Source organism: Oenanthe melanoleuca, chromosome 24 (assembly GCF_029582105.1).
Source record: "Oenanthe melanoleuca isolate GR-GAL-2019-014 chromosome 24, OMel1.0, whole genome shotgun sequence".
Lineage (NCBI taxonomy): Eukaryota > Metazoa > Chordata > Aves > Passeriformes > Muscicapidae > Oenanthe > Oenanthe melanoleuca.
The window spans coordinates 5,901,311-5,922,153 of record NC_079357.1 but is presented as its reverse complement, the minus strand read 5'-3'; the positions used below and the strand labels follow the sequence as shown (position 1 = coordinate 5,922,153).

The 20,843-nt window shown below is 40.3% G+C and overlaps 1 protein-coding gene across 4 annotated transcripts in view; it reads right to left on the bottom strand.

Annotated features, from left to right (window-relative positions):
* PKNOX2 (PBX/knotted 1 homeobox 2) overlaps positions 1-20,843 on the bottom strand; it is a 91,590-nt gene that overhangs the window by 14,327 nt on the left and 56,420 nt on the right. For all 4 annotated transcript variants that reach the window (XM_056509794.1, XM_056509795.1, XM_056509793.1 and 1 more), the window contains 4 exons: positions 18,645-18,753; positions 12,927-13,057; positions 7,461-7,632; positions 4,199-4,387 (listed from right to left, as the gene is read on the bottom strand). In XM_056509794.1, the coding sequence (XP_056365769.1) occupies positions 4,199-4,387; positions 7,461-7,632; positions 12,927-13,057; positions 18,645-18,728 (576 nt within the window). In that variant the 5' untranslated portion in view covers positions 18,729-18,753. The remainder of the gene's footprint in view (positions 1-4,198; positions 4,388-7,460; positions 7,633-12,926; positions 13,058-18,644; positions 18,754-20,843) is intronic.

Sequence of the window (20,843 nt, the reverse complement as noted above, 5' to 3'; positions counted from 1 at the left end):
TCTGGTGTCCAAAAAAGACAGAATATTGGTAATTATTAGAAAGAGCTACTGAAGAAATGAATTTTTTATTTTATTGCAACAGAACTGTGAAAGCAAAGTGACCCAATGGAGGTGGAGGCTCCTCCTTTAAATAAATATAGAGAGATATCTCCAAGAAGATTTAAAAAAATATATATTTTGCATACCAATTGCCTCAGATTGCAAATGCCAGCCAAATTCTGTTAGGCTTGGCAGTTTTGCTGCAGAGGAAAATATTTTATATATTTTATATGTTTTATATGTTTTATATATTTATTTTATATTTTTATATATTTTCATATTTTATATATATATTTATATTTTATATATTTAATATCTTTTATATATATTTATATATTTTTATTTTTATATATTTTATATATTTTATGTATATTTTATATATTTTATATATATTTATATTTTAATATTTTTATATATTTATATATTTAATGTATATTTTATATATTTATATATATTTATATATTTATATATTTCATATATTTAATATATTTTAAATATTTTATGTATTTTATATATTTTATATATTTTTATATATTTTATATTTTGAGACTCAAGGAAGTTCATAGAATCACAGAATTTGAGTTAGAAGGGATCTCAAAGCTCTTCTTGCTCCACCTTTACCATGGGCAGGGACACCTTCCCCTGTCCCAGCTGCTCCAGGCTGACCTTGGGCTCTGCCAGGGGTCCAGGGGCAGCCACAGCTGAAATTCTTTGGGCAATTTTGAAATCTGAGTGTGAAAAAAACTGCATCACTAGGTGTCTCTGCAGAGCCACATCTCAGCACTGATCCACAGCAAAACATGATTTCTCTGAATTAAAACATGATTTCTCCACTTTAAAAGTCACTTCAATGAGAAAAAGATCTGGGACATGACACAAAAAAAACTTTTCTTACAAAAAGGAAAAAGTCCAAGTGCCAAATTGTAAGAAAGTGCTGAAATCCAGTGATGCTGTCCTTGCCCTTTATGACACAGACATTCATTTTTGGGTGGCACTTGTGTCAAAATGTCTCATCCTGACTCTGAAAATTACCTGTGCTGGGGGAAATTGGGATTAGTTGGAGAAAAAAAATTTACACCCATGGGTTTGCCAAGAAAGAGCTGGCCAAACTCAAAGCCAAGTAAGAAAATTCATAAAGCTCCTCCATGGATGGATGGGTGGATGGAGACAAGAAAAAAGTTGGGTTTAAATAAAGATAAACCCAGGGTTGATCACAGGCAAATTTGGATAAATTAAGATCCATACAGAGCTCATTTTGATGTCAAAGGAAAGATGAAGTGAAGTGATTTAAATTGGTTTCCTCCCTCTTCCATCAAAGGACCTCCCCTCTCCCATCCTGGTCAGAAAAAGTGAAAAAAATAAATGGAAAGTGGTAAAAAGGGGCCAGAGGAATGAAGCCAAGTGAAAAGCAACAACAAAAATAAAAGAGGAATTGCTTGGTGGACTTGCAGGACAAAGAGGCAATGACTCAAAAGACAAAAAAGGAAGCAATGGAGAAAAGAGGGGACAAAAATCTTAGAAAGGAAATGAAAGGTCAGGGATGGGAAAACCCCAAACTTGTCACCCAGACTTGGCCAGAATCATCTCTGGACCTGCAGCATGAGATTCCAGCAGCAGCCACAACACCTTGTCTGACTGTTCTCTCACCCTCCCATCATCTCAGGCATTTGGCACCTCCAAAAATTCTTGCATTTGCCATCTTAGAAAGCAGAAATAGCAGCAGGTGAAGGGCCATCCTGTCTGGGTTCACCAGGGAAATCCAACAGATTGTTCTGTGATCACATTTTGACATGTCCAGACATTGTTTTCCCAGTTTTGGTTGATATCTTTGTTATTGTGTGTCCCTAATTTTTTCAAACATGTCCTGTGGTAAAAAAACTTAGCCAAAACCTGAAATATTCCACTTTCATCACAAACTTGCTGTATCTCCTCACAAAATGATTGATGCTCCTTCCCAACCCTAACAAACCTATTTGCTGAGAAACTTCCTTCTTTGACACAAATTACATTTCATCATTTAGATTATTTTTAAATCCTAAATTAACAACCCATTTACTCTTGTGCTTCCCCTCACCATGAAACCAATAGTTAGAGAACTCATCCCACTTGCCATTTTTTAAACACCAACCCCACGATTTTCCAGCTCTTTGGAGCATCCTCACCCTCTAAAACCCAACTGATGGTTATAGAGTATTTCCACCCTTTTTTATCCATGCAAACTCAGTAAGTTGAAGCACTCAAGCACTTGGCATGGCAGAGTTGGACACAGAAAATATTTGTTATTGTGTTGTCACCAGTCTGTCACCCTTATCCCATGACCAGTCATGGTCCAGCACTGTGAATATTTCAGCTCCACCTGCTGAAAATCAGTGGCTGAGCCAACATTTCCCCTCCAGTTGGGTTTTTCCTGGGTCTGCTCCCATTTATTTCACAATTCCTCAACTTCCAAGCCTGGCCCAGAAGGGAAATGTCAGCAGCTCTGGGTTTCCAGGAATCAGAAGCTCTTGGTACCTCTCCATGGGCCTGATTATTTTCCAAAGACTTGTGCTAATTTTCTGATATGATCCCCACCTCTTTGTGAGCCACTAAATCCTCATTACTTTTCCTGACCGATGCATTCTAATTAGATCAACACTTTAAAAAAAAAAAAAAAAAAAAAAAAAAAGGAAGAAGGGGGGGGGAGAAAAAAAAAATTCACAATAGCCACAGGACGGCTTTCCATCTCATTAACTCTCTCACTTATTATTTTCATGAAAATTACTGATAAAAAACGTGCATCTCCATTTGCTGGGACCAGGAGCTTTGTCAGCTCCTATCTAACATCTCTCTCATCACCCGGGATGTGAGCTGTTGCCATGGCAATGCACAATAATAGAAACTAATAAATTACAAACGAGATGCTCGTTGAGCAATTATTGTTCTCTTTTATGCAAGTGTCTTGCTAATTTTGATCATAAGGAATGCTCCCATAAAGCAGGGAAGGGATAATAAGTCTATTTCTAGAGATTATTAGAATATAGAGTGAGAATGGGGTTTCTTAGATCAGTGATTAAGTGGGAACCCAAATAAGAAATAGAACTTTTCTGGGGGCTTTTCCCTCATCATGTTGGGAGTTCAAACTCTGCAGCACTTGGAGCTGAGTGGCTAAAAATAATATTTTTTTTTCTTTCCACCACATTAAAAATGCCCCAAAAGCCCTAAGAAGGCCCCCTCACCTTCCTCCTTTGTCCCTAAAAGGTTATTTTGGGTTTACTGCAGTTATTTCTGAGGGGATTTTGCCACCCTAAATTCCATTTTTCTACCTCAAAAACCAAGTGTCTGAGAGAGAGAAATGCCCTAAGGGAAACAGTATAGCCTTGAGTTTTTTGGGATGCAACCAAGATTTATTCCCTGTGCTGGAGATGCACCTGAAAACCCCAAACCATGGCCAACTTCCTTTCTGAATATTGAGTTACAGTCCCTTCTTTTGCCCCAAAAGCCACCAAGGTTCTTGGTTTGGCTGCTTCAGTTGATATTTCTGCAGTTTTCAGGCCTTCCTTGTGCTCTTCCACTATGTCACCAAATGTCTTCTTCTCCCAGCTAAAATCCAAATTATGCAAAAGAAGTCAAGGGAATGTTGGTCATGCTGGGGGAGAACTGCAAGATCTGCTGAGACACAAAAAGGAGCAGTGAAGCCAGAAAGGGTTTTCTGAGACCCAAAAATCCTTTGAGCTGCCTTGAAACAGAAAGTGAGAGAGAAGCAGTGAAGAAAATCCTGATGTTTCTGTCCTTCCTGCCAATAAATAGCATTTCTTGATAAAAAAAAATGCAACTTTCTTGTTTATATTCCCATATACTTGCATGGCTCCCTTGCCCTCACATTTAATTGCTGCAACATTAGAGCTTAGGAGTCCTTCACTCTCTTGCAGAGCCACAAACATTGGGGTTGCAACCCATGAAAAAAAGCACATTAAAAAATTAAAATAAAGAAAAAAAAAAAAAGTCACCACAAAATCATTTATTGCACTCTATGAGCAAGGTACAGGATTTTTTTTTTTTTTTAATTCTTGGGAATTGATGACTTTTCAGGAGGCCACAACTCCTGCAGAACAAATCAGAAACCTTGTTGGGCCAACTCCCTGCTGGCCAAAGTTAACAGAGAGGAAATTGAAGGTATTACCTGGGGGTGGAGGCTGATGGAGGAGGGGTTGGGGGAGTAGGGCCCCCCCAGGTCATTCCTGAGTAGGTTGTCACTGTGCATCTTGGTTTTGAGGCAGGTGATGTAGCGGTTGCAGAAGTCCTTGCACAGCTCATTGACCTTCTCCAGCTCCAGCAGGTGGATGCGCAGCACCTGGATCGCCTTCACCATCTGCACAGGGGCACAGAGGCTGGGTCAACACCCTCCCAAAACCTGGCAGACAGCTGCTCCCCTACAGCTGAATGAAATCCACTTCCTTGAATATCCTCACCCAACACCCATCCCTCTGCACATCTGCATTCCTCTTCCTTGCCCATCAATCATAACCCTGAGATCCAAGAGGAAAAAATCTGCCAAATTCACCTTTGCTTGATGGGAATTGCTCCCCATGCCCCAAAAAAGCCACGAGCCCAACCCCTGGTTGTTGGGAAGTGTTTGGTTATTCCCTGGAGGCCACTTCTTCTAACAAGATTAGGGGGCTGCAACTCAGCCGTGAGCTGCTGCTAGTGCAAAGCCTGGGCCTCATTAAAACCTACCCCATAAACCTTCAAAAATTTACACATAAAACATTCCTCTCACCCAGCTGAAACCTTAAGTTTTACAGCCTCTGTTTGAAATCTTGCATAATATATAAAATTTCAGCTATTCACTCCGGGGCAATAAATCGGGTTTTATGTAACAAAGCGTCTTTGCATTTCAAAGAGTGTTTTTAACTTGCAAATTTTAGTGGTCATCTTTACAAACTGCAAGTTGCTACGGTTGGGAAACATCCTGAAAAATCCAGAGCCAATCTCCACGGCAGAGAAAGCGAATTTTTGCTTGGTGAACAACAGGGATGATGGGTTGAGGCTGGAAAAATCTTTTATTTAGTTTTTTTTTTTTTTTTCTCCTCCGTGGTCGACGCAGGCAAAGCAGAAGTTGGAGGTGTCGTGCCCACACCGGGCTCAGCAGCCATGAAAGTCAATATTCAAGGGCAAAGGCAAGAAGACCTGACACATATATGTAAAAAAATAAATCTCTCAATTATCTCAGCTCATTTGCTTGGGGTCTCATTTGATGTCCCTGCTCCGCTGCGCCGTATATCTGTCGGGATAAAGAGTTACAGTCGGACGGGACGTGCGCCGGGTTGTAAAAAATACAGATGCTGAATTAATTGACTGTGTGGCACTCAGCAGCTGATTGAGTTGATAATGGTGAGATCTGACCTTTTTCTAATTTCTAATTATGTGCATCTTGGCAGCCAGGAATACATGACTCTTATTCTAATGATGGCTAATGCCACTGGCCTTTTCAGCCCTGCTGTGCCATCACCGATCTCTGGCAGATGGGTGGTGTTATAAAAAAAAAAAAAATGGAAAACAGCACCCCAAAAAATAACAACATCAACAAAAAGGGCAATGTGAATAGGGGAAAAGTGTCAGCTCAAGAACAGGTTGAAATGTTGAGTTTTGAACACTGCAAGATTCCCTTCAACCAGTGCCTCCCACCCACAGGAATTGTCCTTCCCCAGCACTATCTCCTCTATCTGGATGCAGGTTACCCACACTGAGGTGGATGGCTCCTCATTTTTTGGAGTTCTGGGGATTGGATAGAAAATATACATCCAGCTGTGTGCTAGAATGAGGGCAAACCCACACAAACAGAGATACAGATATAGAGAAACACAGAGCAGCAGATATAGAAATATATGAATATGAATGTATCAAGTGCTGCAAGGTTATACATGGGACCAATGGGATCAACCCAACTGCCCATGGCCAAATTTCCCCTTGGCAGCAAGAGCTGCTTCAGAATATGCCAAAAAACATGATTTTTTTTTTTTTTTTTTTTAAGAAACCACAAAAAACCTGAAAATAGTCAGTGTGGATACATTTCCTGCCTGATTATTCACTGATGTTTCATCTTGATGTGTACAGGAATAGGTTTTTCTTTCCCAAAACTGTAGATTTTTTTTTTTCTTTACCTGGCTCCATTTCTCTCCTCCTGCTAGACCATTACATCCATTTTTATGCAATTTAAAGCAGTGGGTGCACCTTAGCATTTGTTTGGTCCAAAAAACTGAAATAATCCAAAACATTGATTGGATTGGTTTGTTTTTTTTTGTGTTTTGAGATTTTTATTGCTTTTCCCAGTGCAATTTCTGTTCTTGACCACAAGTTCTTGCAAAATGGGTTTAGCAATATGCAAAAGGGGCTCTGCCTGGCCTGCACATTTTTGGGAGGGCATTCTGCAGACTCTTGGTTTAGGGATGTTAAAAACTCTCCTCCACAAGCTGAAATTGGGCACAAATGTGGGATTTTACTTCACCTTGAAATCCTCTCTTGCTTTAGGAAAAAAAAAAAAAAAAAACAAAAAAAACTGTTGGTCTTGCACCTAGACAAGTTTTGCTAGTTCTTCCCTTTGTGATACATCATGACTCAAAATCACCTCCTTGATATCTGTAATACTCAGAAAAAGGAGCCTGTGAATTGCCTTATTTTGTTTCTTTTTTGGGATGGAAATCCCTCTGCTGCAAGTCCCAGGGACACATAACCCCTCAGGGAGGGTGTGTTGCTGTTTGCATCATCAAAGGTGCACAGAATTCCCTCTTCAGACCTTGAAAATTTGCTTGTGGAGCATCAGGATGGTGCCATGAACTTGTCTACCCACGTGTTTGCCATGGAGAGCACGTTTGGATGCTTTCTGGAAAAAAATAACAGCATTGGGGGATATTTCCTGAGCAGAGTCTTTTGAGGCACCTTCCAGCAGCAATGGATGCAGCAGGAAATTTGAGTTGATGTGGCAGGGAATCCACAAAACCAGTCCAAGTGTTCCAAGCTGCTATATCCATTATGGAAAAAGTCATTGTTTTGCCCTGCTGCCAGGGCATGAGCTGGCCATGACACCTCAAAGCAGATGGTGCCAGGTGAGAATGTGACAGCACTGCACGTGGCACTGAGGAGCAGAAATTCCTACAGATTGCAGTTTTGGGGCACAAACCAGCCAGCAACCTCCTGTCTTCAGGAACCTTGTTGACCCCAAGGAACAATGAACCAAAAGGGGGCAGAGGGGTTGTTGTTACAGGAGATCTTCTGGAAAATGTCTGAAAAAAGGTCCTGGAGAAGGTCTCACAATGTGGAAAACATTGTCAAGATGACCAACACCACAGAGCCCAAAGACATGGTGGTAGATCTTCATTTGTTCCTCACCCCCTACCTTTGCAACACCCCCCAAAAATCATCTGCCAAGCCCCAGCTGCCTGTACCAGGTTGTCCAGCTCGGGGTCGTCGCTGAAGAAGGGCTTGTGCTCCTGCTCCTGCTGGTGGACAAAGTTCTCAATGTCCACATCAAAGCTGGCAGAGGTGATGCACTCCGAGCCCTGCGTGGCCTGCTCACACTTCTCAAACAGCAACGTCAGCAGCGGGAACAGCGGGTGCCTGCAGGAGAAAGAGACATCCCATAATGATCACTGGTTCAGGTGCATGCCCCACACCATTTATCCATCATCCATCCATCCATCCATCCTTCATCCATCCATCATCCATCCATCCATCCATCATCCATCCATCCATCATCCATCCATCATCCATCCATCATCCATCCATCATCCATCCATCATCCATCCATCCATCATCCATCCATCATCCATCCATCCATTCATCCATCCATCCATCCATCATCCATCCATCATCCATCATCCATCCATCCATCATCCATCCATCCATCCATCCATCCATCCATCCATCATCCATCCATCATCCATCCATCATCCATCATCCATCCATCCATCCATCCATCCATCCATCATCCATCCATCCATCATCCATCCATCATCCATCCATCCATCCATCCATCATCCATCACCCATCCATCCATCATCCATCCATCATCCATCCATCCATCATCCATCCATCATCCATCCATCCATCCATCCGTCCATCCATCCATCATCCATCCATCCATCCATCCATCCATCCATCCATCATCCATCCATCATCCATCCATCCACCCACGCATCCACCCAGCATCCATTCATTCATCCATCCATTTATCCATCATCCATCCATCCATCCATCCATTCATCCATCCATCCATCATCCATCCATCCATCCATCCATCCATCATCCATCCATCATCCATCCATCATCATCCATCCATCCATCCATCATCCATCCATCCATCATCCATCCATCCATCATCCATCCATCCATCATCCATCCATCATCCATCCATCATCCATCCATCCATCCATCCATCATCCATCCATCCATCATCCATCCATCCATCCATCCATCATCCATCCATCCATCATCCATCCATCCATCCATCATCCATCCATCAATCATCCATCCACCCACCCATCCATCTATCCATCCATCCATCCATCCATCCAGCATCCATCCATTTATCCATCATCCATCCATCCATCCATCCATCCATCATCCATCCATCCATCCATCCATCCATCATCCATCCATCATCCATCCATCCATCATCCATCATCCATCCATCCATCCATCATCCATCCATCATCCATCCATCCATCCATCATCCATCCATCCATCCATCCATCATCCATCCATCATCCATCCATCCATCCATCATCCATCCATCCATCATCCATCATCCATCCATCCATCATCCATCCATCCATCCATCCATCATCCATCCATCCATCCATCCATCATCCATCATCCATCCATCCATCATCCATCCATCCATCCATCCATCATCCATCCATCCATCATCCATCCATCCATCCATCCATCATCCATCCATCCATCATCCATCCATCCATCCATCATCCATCCATCCATCATCCATCCATTCCCTCCCAGTCTGGAAGAACCTGGCAGTGCAAACCTCACTCCCAAGTCACACTGGATTAATCTCTCTAGATCTCTTTCAGCAACCAAAAAAAAACTTTAAAATCATGAACTTCACTGTCTCCTCCACTGGGCAATGATTTGCTCCAATGTGTTTGTGTTTTCCATCCTTGACCAAACATTTCCTAAACAGTAAAAGCTGTTCTTGGACAAGCCAAGATGTCCTGGAGCCATCTGCTGTCCCCGTGGCTTTTCCTTTGGATGATGGAATCAGCTCCTGCTCATCCATGGTTATATTTTACCTCCAAGTGTCTCTGCTGGTTGCAGATGGGGATTTCCATCTGCCTGCAGATCCTCTGGACCAGCCTTGTTAAGGCTGCTCCTCCACCCAGAGGTCTCTTTGAACCTCTGACAACTCCACAAAGATGGGTCAAATCCCATTTCTTTCTCATTTCTTTCTCAGATTATCTCACAAACAAAGATTTACTGCTCTTCCTGAACCTCCAGTCTCTGCAATGATGACACTAAGTTGATGCAATACAAAATGCAAACACACAAACAGCACCAAAGCACGTGGGCAATACGGGGGTGAAGCCCACGGCTTAGGGCAACCTCAACGAGCCTCTCCAGCTGTGCAAACTCAAAAATGTTTTATGGAAATGCAAAATGGTCTCATACAGCACAGTGGGACTGGCTCCACCATTTCATCTCCAAGAGATGATCACAAACCACTGCCTGAGAGCCTCCAGGAGTCAGAGCCAGGCGAAGGGGTTAAAGCCCTTGGCTAAGTCTTCATTTGCAGCAGCTAATACCACAGCATATTATAGTTTAATCTGCCCTGATCCTGGTTTAATGCAAGATTCACCGAGGCTGGAGCAGAGAGAGGCGAGGGGGGGAAATCATTTCATAATTCCAGGAGCCCCGCCGGAGCTTAGCCAAGGGATATGAAAGGCAAATTCCAGCAGGAAGGTTGAATTATTGGGAATTATGAACCTGTGGCACTGCAGCAGAGGCAAAGAATTACCCCAAGGATGGGGGTTTGGGGAGGGGAGCAATTTGTAACCCCTTTTTTTGGGGGGCTGCATTGACCAAGGGGGGATTAAAGCCCCTCAGTATTAAAAATGGGGCATTGCTGTTCTGTGCTCCCAGGAAGGTTTTGGGAATAGGAGCAGGAATGAATGGTTTGCTTTTCAGCTGAAAATAAAATGGAATAAAAAATTTAAGATCTAAGATAACATTTAAAAAAACAAAAAAACCAAACCTGAAGTGGAATCCAACCCAATCAAATCCGTGAATAAATAAAATTAAATGAAACAAAATCATGAAATAAACACCAAGCAAAATAAAATAACATTCAGTAACGTTTAACAAATAAATCAAAATTTTAAAAATAGAGTAATATAATTTAAAAAACAAAAACAAAACAAGCACAAGGGGGAACCAGGGGGCCAAGACCCCCAGGAATGGGTTAAGGGAGGGCACTGAGGGCACCCTCTGAGCACAGTCTGGAGGAGTGCAGGAATTTGGGGGTTTGCCTGGAGCTTTGTGCTGAATTCTTGTGGAATTTGGGGTGGTTTTTTCATTTTTCCATGAGAAAAACCCCAATCCAAACCACTATTTTCTCCATTTCCAGCCTTTCTGTGCCACACCAGGCAGAGGAAAGGACAACACACCAGGGCAGGTGGAGGCTGTGCTTAAAAATTGAGAGCTGGAGCCCCTTTTTGCCATGAAATTTGCAGTGGGGGGAACAGATGGATATCCAGGATGCACAGGGAAACCAGGAGGATTTTCCCCACTGTGAGTGTTAGGGAGGTGGAAACCACCCCTAAGGCACAAAGGAGAGTTTTGGAGGCAGAAAAATCTGCTTTTTCTGATCATGTTTTGTTTACTTGGGGTTTTTTTGCCAGGGAATCCTCCAAATGAAAGGGCTGAAGCAGCCCTGACATTTTCCTGCAGGAGAGAGGTCGTTTGCAGCCACTAATAAAAAGGATTCGACACGGGCTAATAAAGAGGAATGAATTCCTCTAATGGCCTCATTTCCCACCTTCAGCAGAGCCAGCACACAGCAGGCACGTCACAACAGGAATTTGATTTTTTTCCACCCCTTTTCCCCTAAAAAAAAAACCCCAAACAACCCAAAACAAAACAAAACAAAAAACCCCAACCAACCAAAAAAAAGCCCCCCACCAAACTTAATGCACAGAAATCCAGCTATTTCCCACTTGGAAAAATCCAATTTGTGGTGCTCGGGTGGTTTAAGCATCATTTCCCTTCAGGAGCATCATCTTTTCTGGTCCAAAATCCATTGGGAAGTCCCAGCCCTGCTGCTGCATAAAGTCAAGACAACATTTCAGCTGGGGGAAAATTGCAGAAGTGGCACTGCTGGACCAGTCCCTGCCAAGCTGCTCCCACACCAAGAATGCTGGGCAAGGATTTTTTTTTTTTTTTTCACTTTTTCTATTTTTTTAATGGGTGATAAACTTCTTGCTAGAGTATAAAACCCAGGGGGGTGACTTTTCCATTGGATTTTATATTTTCCATCACAATTTTCCTCCAGCTTGATCTGCTTACAGCCAGTGCCTTCTGCCTTGCTGCAATTATTGAAAATTAACAAAAATCCATTGGTCTGAGTGGAGGGAAATGGATCTAGGAGAGCCAGGAAAAATCCTTGTGTGCATTTGATACCTAATGACATATACAGCATCCATTTTAAACACTGGGTAGGGGATATTCAGCAAAAAAAAATTAATTTAATGTATTATACATAGTAGTATATATTTGTTTTATATAAGAATGTATTTGTGGGGTTGTTTAGGCATTCAGGTTTGGGCAATCAGTGCACACATGGAACTGGACAATAAATTTCTCCCCAATTTTCTAGGGGGAATATCTCCCATCAGGTGCTCTTTGACCTTCCAACTAAGGCTGTGAAAATCCAAGGGTGGGGTTTATTTTCTTCCCTTTATCCCACAAATGCTGCAGAACTCCTCATGGAAGGGAGAAAATAAAGTTGTTTTGTCCTCAAATGGCTTCTTTTGCTTTGAGAAAATGATTTCCACCACTGGGAGACCTGCAGCAAATAATCCTTTGTGTTTTCCTGAGAAAGAGTTTATTCCATACTTTCATCCACCTTTCAGTAATATTTGAATTTTTGGAGGACAAATATTTTAATTCCTTCAAGTTTTGGTTCACAAGCCCCACAGGTTAATCCTAAACCTTAAACTTTAATCATAATTATATTAGAGTATTGTTACTCTTCCATCATTGCTCTATGTTCTAATTATAATATATAATTATAATTATATAAATAAATATAAATATATATAAATATATTATATATGAATATATTTATTATAATAAATTATCACCTATCACTTGTATAATCACATATTACTTATATAATTCTACTGTTTACATAATTAGAATATTATTTTTAGCAGTTATACAGTAACATTACTGCATCTATTCAAATATCATATATTATTATGCCCAAATTGGCAAAAAGGATGAGACACCCATCCTTGTCCATCAGTGCCCACATCCTGCACAGATGCAGGAACTGCACATTTCACTCCTTGTTCAGCCCCAAATCACAGAGCTTTACCCTCAAAAAAGATTAATTTTGGGAGGGGGCTTGAATATTTTGAAGGGCAGATTGAAGGAGCTCCACTCTGATCAATGGTTGTTATTGCTAAAAAGGAGCTAATTGCCAATTCCCCCCTTCCTGTGTGTTAATTAAAGCATTGGGGGAACAGCAGATTAATAATGCAGATTAATAACCAACGCATTCATTAACGCATGCATGCAACAGCCCTGCACTGGGGCAAGGAAACCCTTCATTAACCACCTGAATGAATCAATGAATGAATGAATTAATTAATTAATAATCAAAGTGTCTGGCTCACCTGTAGACAGCCCTCTTGTCAGCCTCCAGCTGAGCCTGGGGGTCGCCGCCCGCCGCCGGCACCGCGCTGGCCGCGGGCGTGGGGAGGTGCACGGGCTGGGCTTTGCTGGGCTGCTGGGCTGTGGCTGTCATCTGGGAGGAAAGGACAGAAAGGGAAAAAGAATGGAAAATAAATTAATTTTATAAAAAAACCCCAGGGCTTGCTGTGTTTCTCCACCCCCACACGGGTTTTAGGGCGGAATTTTGGGGGTTGGGGACGCAGCGCTCTGGTGAAGGTAAAACACACACACAGGAATTCTGTGTGCCTGCAAACACAAAGTTCAGGTTTTTAGCACATTTCACCCACTTTCTTCACTTTTCACAAGGAAAAACTCCCACCATCTTTACTGAGTGGGGTAATTTAGGAAGGGATGTTTCACAGAAGTGCCAGATGAAATCAGCTGCAGCGCCGTGGTTTGCCAAGAGCTCTTCCAAAGCAGAAAGTTCATCCAAAGCCAAAAGTTCCTTTCAAAGCAAAAAGTTTTTTCCAAAACAAAAAGTTCTTTTCAAAGCAAAAAGTTCTTTTCAAAGCAAAAAGTTCTTTTCAAAGCAGGTATTACTGTCTAGACACAGCCATTTCCAATTTTAACCCAAATTTAGATGAGCCAAGCCCAGCCATGAGTCACCTTGGAGCTGTGGGGAGACAGCCAAAAAAAATCCAACTTTTTTTGGTGCCCAAAATCCAACTTTTTTTGGTGCCCAGAATCACCCAACTTTAGCCCCATCATGCAGTAAATCATGCTGACAGCACCAGTGATTTTAGGTAAATCTGAATTTTGAAGATGGGAGATGTGGCTGTGCTCCTGCAAATCCCTTCCAGCATCACCCCAAAAGTGCCACCCCTGGAACAGGGTGACATCATTTAAGGGACAGTTTTCCTTTAAAATTATCAAGTCTTTAAAAAAAAAAATCTGAATTACTCTCTGTCAGGCTTCAGATAGGTCCAGGATGGGTTTTGTGTTATCATCACAAAAAAAATAAAATCAGGAAGAATTTGAAATTATTTGGATTGAAAGGCATCAGCAGCACCCCAAATCCAGCCCAAAATCTCAGTGGAAAATTATTGCAAAGTGACTGGTTTGCCTGAAATTTGTGAAAAAATTCATATTTGCCTATTTTTACCTGTAAATGTTCAGTCCTCCCTTGAGGAACAGAGGAAAAGGAAGCTCCTTACTAAATGTAATATATATAATTTATTTATTTGTCTAATACACTTATTTCTCTATCAATATATAATTATATATTGTTTATATCAATAAACAATAACAATGTTTCTTCCTGTGTTTTGATATAAGCAATAGATATTATTTATATATTTTAATATCTATTTTGTATAATATATTTTAATATATTTTTATATATATATTTATATTTATATATGATATATTTAGTCTGATACACTTATATATTTATTTCTGTGTTTCTACCCAAATGGGCTCATATATATTTTTATTTGCCTAATAAATTTTCCTTTAAATTTATTTGTGATTTTTAATATATAAAAATCTTCATATACATTAGAGTGAATGTGTATATATCCATTTATATATAAATATATATATTTATATGTATATTTATACATAAATATGTAAAACTTTATAAACCTAAGCTGGACCAAAATCTACACCTTTTGCTTTTAAAATGTTTGCCTTTAATATCTCCTGCCTGACCTTTTGCTGTGGCTTTTTTTCCATTTTTTTTTATTTTTTTTTTTCCTTTTTCAATCTCCTTTATTGTTCATAACTCCAAAGTTGGGCTCCAGCACCTGCAAATTCACTTGGCTCTATTTAATTTCCAGCTCTCCCAACTGCTTCAATTTTTGTCCCTTTTCCCTTCTCAGGTGCTAAAAAAAAAAAGTGAAATTTGGGTTTCACTTCCCCAACCCCTCCAGCAGTTGGGATTTCTCTTTTTCTCTCATTTTCTATTTAAAAAGAAAATGGAGCAGATTTTGGGATGCTCCAGCCACATCTTTCCCTTTCCCCCCTTTTTTCTCCCTGTTATCCCTGTGGAAAATTAGATTTATACAGGGAAAAATGGCTTTTTTTTCCTCAACCTTTTTTCCTTTCTTTTTTTTTTTTTTTTAAACCCCATCACATTTATTTACCAAGATTCCAAAGCCCTTTTTGCATCCTGCCAAGTTGACTATTTCCAGCCAAGTCTGCAACTAATTGAGCTATTACCCAAAAAAAAAAAAAAAAAAAAAAAAAAAAAAAAAAAAAAACCTCCTTTGGGGCTGCTCTGAAGCCATTACCTCACCTAGGACTAAAGAAAAGAACAAAAAATAATTTAAATTATTCCAAGTCTGTGGAAAAAGAGGTGAGAGGATGCTGGGATGGGGGAGATTTGCAGCTGAATAAAGAGGAAGGCAAAAAAATGAGCCAAAAATGGCATTTTTTTGGTGGGGGGGGAAAGGCAGAAGGTTCCTGGTAGTGGGAAAATGGAAATATTTGGGTGCAAAATTTTAAATTTGGATAAAAAACACCAAGTGGGTTTTGGTTTGGTTTTTTTCCTCCCTGGAAAATGGCCAAAAGTAGTTGCAGGAAGGGGGGAAATGGTAAAAGAAAAAGGAAAATAAAAAGTTATGTTTAAAAAGCAGCAAAAAAAAGAAGAAAAAAAATAATAGTGATGACAATAATTATGTAAACTGTTAAAAAATTGTTAAAATACTTTTTAAATATGTTCAAAATGTGTTTACAAATATATTGGAAAAGTAAAGTTTTAGAATAGGTTCAAAGATGTGAAAATCAAAAATAGTTTTATAAATATGTTAAAGAATTATTTAAAATCTAGAAAAACATAAAAAATATGTTTGGATGATGTAAAAATCGAAAATCACAAATTTTTGGGGTTCAGGGATGATATTTTTGGATTTGGGAATTACAGATTTCTGGGGTTCAAGTGTGATAATTCTGGGTTTGGATATTTTAAATTTTTAGGGTTCAGGGATGATATTTTTGGGTTTGGAAATTATACATTTCTGGGTTTGGGTATTACAAATTTCTGGGATTCAGGTGCAATAATTCTGAGTTTGGATATTTTAAATTTTTAGGGTTCAGGGATGATATTTTTAGGTTTGGAAATTCCAAATTTTTGGGATTCAGGGATGATATTTTTGAGTTTGGGAATTACAAATTTCTGGGGTTCAAGTGTGATAAATCTGGGTTTGGATATTTTAAATTTTTAGGGTTCAGGGATGATATTTTTGGGTTTGGAAATTCCAAATTTTTGGGGTTCAGGGATGATATTTTTGGATTTGGGAATTACAGATTTCTGGGGTTCAAGGGTGATAATTCTGGGTTTGGATATTTTAAATTTCTGGGGTTCAGGGATGATATTCAAATTTATTGTATATAAATAATAAATATAAAGATATATATATATACATAAAAAATGTATAATAGAATATAGTATTTAGTATATTATAATTTGTAATAAAATTATATCATTTAAATATAAACATATTAAATATAAATTTTAAAATACATTTTTTTAAAGTAACCTCTTTTTGCCAATGAAATGGTTTAAGACTCTTACTCAGCTTTTTGTTATTATTCATTATAGAAAACTGATTTTAATGCAGATTTTAATTTTCAACAGGTACAGAACTCAAGGAGTGCAACTGTGTTTGGTGTAAAAAATGCTCCAGGTTCCATTTCTTTAATTAATGAAGCATTTTTTCCTTGCACAGCTTTTCCCATCATTTCTGCACCATAATTTTTATTTTTTTTTCTGACACTGAGGGTGACACCAATGCAAAACTCCCCAAATCTGTTTTTTCAGCCCTCTTGTGGTTCCCTTGTAGCTCTGATAATCAATAATTTATCTATTTATCACCAATTCTCCCCACTTTGGGGGGAGAAGAAATCAGTGTAATTTGTTTTTCCAATCCCTAGAAATGCCAAAATTTCAGGTGAAAAGTTCACAGCAGTCACAGGCGAGTCAAAAAAATAAAAAAAAATAAAAAAAAAAATCAATTCTTGGCTGCAGCTTTTCCTCCAAAGCCACTAAACAGAAAGAGAAACGCTTGAGCAACTCTCTTGATGAGGTAAAAAAGGAAAGATTTGGTCAGCAATGCTCCAAAATTCAGAATATTAAAAGAGGGGGCAGGAAAGGGACAGGGAGAGGTCTCCAAAGGATGCTCAGGGAAATGTCAGTTTTTGAAAAGTCCTGAAATTGCCCATTAGGGCTCAAACAGTGCCATGGCTCCCCTGCTGTGCAAGCAAGAAAGGGAAAAAAAAAAAAAAATTTGGGAAAAAAAAAAAACTACTGGAGGGAGAGCAGTGGAGCATGTAAATGATGAGGAGAAGTTGGAGCAGCCATAAAACCCACAGAGGGGTTGTTGGGAGAAGTGACCTTTTCCCACCAAAGGAAATGAGGAGAAAGAGGCAGGGGTGGCTTCAAGGGGGGTGTAAAAGTCAATTTATTTATTTTAGCTTGCAGAATTGGGGGTTTTTTGGGTTTTGTTGTTGTTGTTGTTGGGAGATTTTTCTGCTTTTGCAGGTGAGAAATGCAGCAAATGTGGAAAAACTCCAAATATTCCAAAAAAATAAAGCTGCTTTGAATGTGGAGCTGGCTCAGTGCACAACACAGATCATCCCTGCTCAGTCATTGTAGCTGGAAAAGCAGAAATGTGAGATAAATTTATCCCTAAAAAATCTCAGGATGGGCTTCAAGGTGCAGGAGCATCTCTGAAATCCATCCTCAACTCCCAAGTCCCACTGGGTTCCCCAGAAGAGTTTCTCTTGCACAAACTCCTCTTCTTATAATAACTTGACTCCATAATGATGCTTGAAAAAGTTATTTGACCTCTTAGAGCACCATTGGAGATAAAATCTTTTTTCTCCCCTGCCACAGGTTATTAAAAAATGCCATAGAAATAAATCAAAGGCCATCCCTATGACTAAACCTGTCCTGGTTTAGTCAAATGATTCATGTTTCCAGAGAATTAATCTGCTGCTTACAGTCATGCCACCATGTCAGCTTTCCAAGAACACCCAAAGAGTCCAAAATCACAGAATCACAGAATCAAAGAATCACAGAATCAAAAAATCACAGAATCACAGAATCATAGAATCAAAAAATCACAGAATCACAGAATCATAGAATCAAAAAATCACAGAATCACAGAATCAAGGACTCACAGAATCACAGAATCAAGGACTCACAGAATCACAGAATTAAAGAATCAAAAAATCACAGAATCACAGAATCAAGGACTCACAGAATCACAAAATTAAAGAATCAAAAAATCACAGAATCACAGAATCACCAGGTTGGAAGAGACCTTTAAGAGCATCAAGTCCAATCCATGCCCTTAAAACCTCACTAAACCATGGCACCCAGTGCCACATCCAATCTGGTTTTTTAACACATCCAGGGATGGTGACTCCACCACCTCCCCAGGCAGACAATTCCAGCACTTTATCACTCTTTCCATAAAAAAAAATTTCCAAATATCCAACCTAATTTCCCTTGCTAAAGACACAAATTCCCAGCTAAAGACACAAGACAATAAAAAAGGAAAACCTCATAGTTTTACCCAAAATCTTTCAATCTTAGAGACTGACACCAGGGGTTTTAATTCTGAATGAATGCTCTGGGGTGAAATATTTGGTAAGGGTGATTATTTAGGAAATGCAGGTGAGTAATGCAGGATGCTGAGGGTCTGGAGGGTGCTCACCTGTGGGGTGTCCTGGTAGGGAGGAGGAGGCACAGTCTGGGTGGCCATCATGGTCAGAGCTGGTGCTGGGGAGACATGGTGCATCCTGCTTGGGACTCACATGGAGAACCTGTGGGCAGAACAGAGCTGCTGGATCACCAGAAAAACCCCACAGAAAAGGAAGGAAAAATAAAAGTCAGAAAGGAGAGGTGACGTTGCTGACTGTGCTCTGCCATGCAGGAAATTCCAGGTGAACCCACCACACAAAAAAACACATGGCAGGGTCCTGAGTCCTTTTGATGACCCTTATTGTGATTTGATGATTTTTTGAGATCTGTGATTTTGGATAAGGAATGCACTGGGGGGAAGAGAAGCAGCTCATTGGCAGGGAGATCTTCACTGGAGCTCCTGGAGATGATGGTGCCACCAGTGAAACTCAGGGGATCGTCTCCTGTGTGAACCCTGGCACACCCAGGGTGTTTTCTCTCCACCCCTCATGCCTCACCACAGTGCCTGAAATGGGGATTTCCATCCCCTTTGCAGATATTTCTTTTTTCTGGTAGCAGAAAGACAAGCCATAAATGCAAAACTTGCCATTTTTTTTTAAATTATACACTCAACCCTCCCAAAATGATGTGTCTCTTTGCCTTTGGCCACCACAGAGTCACATCCTCATGCTCAGTTCAGAAGGGATCCAATGTGGAGATTCATCAACATATTAAATATATTTATTAATTCATTTATTTACCATATTCCTATGCTGTCCAACCCAGCTGTCTCCTGTGTTTAGGTGACTGACCCCAGGGGGACTGAATTCACAGAAATGTGGAAATTCTTGTTTGAACCAGGGAGCAAACCTGGATTTTGCACACCCCATAAACTGAGGAGATGGTTTCATGCTGCCTCCCTGGAAGATGCTGCTTTCTCCAAAATAGAGTTATCTGAGAGGAAAGCAGACTAATTTTTTTATATCTTCAGGTCCAAAGGAGATGGAGAAAGAAAGAGGAGCACCAGGAAGGGACAAATTTGTAGTGGAACATTAGGCTGGGAAAAATCCCTGACAGAGACCTGGTGGGAGATGTGACCCTAAAGCATTTCTTGGCCCTGAAAATATCTCCTCTCTCTTTATTTCACTGCAGCCTGGTGGATACTTTAGAAAAAAGGCACATTTGGGAATCTTTTTGGGAAATCCAGACCCTTCTGTTGTCTGGGGGAAGAGGTGAAATGTTCTGACCTCCTGCAGGATTCAGGTTTTCCAGGCACTAACTCACACCCACATGGAAAAGTGCTGTGTGAACAGGGTGAGCATCAACAACCCTTCTGTATTTACATGAATAAATGAGGTTATTCTTCCTTATACTTTGCACAAATATGGGTAACCCATGGACTGAATACTAAGAAATCACACCCAAAATCCTGTGCTTTGTGAAGGTGGATCAGGGTTCTTGCATGACACAGACCTCTAGCAGTGAGGATATTGCATTTATGGGATTAAAATGATGCTTTTCATCTTTTTCCTCCCAACAGCAAAATAGCAGGAGGCAAAATTATCTGCTCCTGAGTGAACTCACAGCTTAAAACCTTTGATGTCCAATGTCAAAACTCAGCTCCCAGCTGCAGGCACACAAATATCTGTGTCCTCAGGGGGTATCACCAAGGGAAAAACCTCCCCACTAGAAGCTGGGGAAAAGCAGAATTTAGCACTGTGACAGTCTGGACATCTGGGTGGGAAGCTGAAAAAAAAAAAGGCATTGCTATTTTGGGAAAAATACCCTGCCTGGCATCTATTGTTCCTGCCAAGAGCCATCCTGCAAGCATTCAGTGTGGGGTGGGAGTTTTTGGGTGAGTCTATTCCCAGAAGGTGGCAGCCCAGAGCCCCAGTGAATTGCTGAATAATATCTCAACTGCTCAAATCAAGCTGTTCATTGATTTGGAGAGCAGGACTTACAGCTAAACATGGGGAGAAAAAATAAAATAAAACAGGATAGAAGTGGGAGACAGCTGTTGCCAATAGCAGTGTATTTATCTTGGGGGAAAAAATGCACCCAGGCACTGTAAATACCCAGGAAAAAAAAAGCTGGGCAGGGGTTTCACATGAGAGAATCTCAGGATAGCAAATTCAGCCCATGGATTTATCAGGGAAGTTGCCATTACATGCATTAACCCTTTTTTATTTTGAATTTTTTGTTTTTTCTCTCCCCCACTTCTCCAATTATTTAG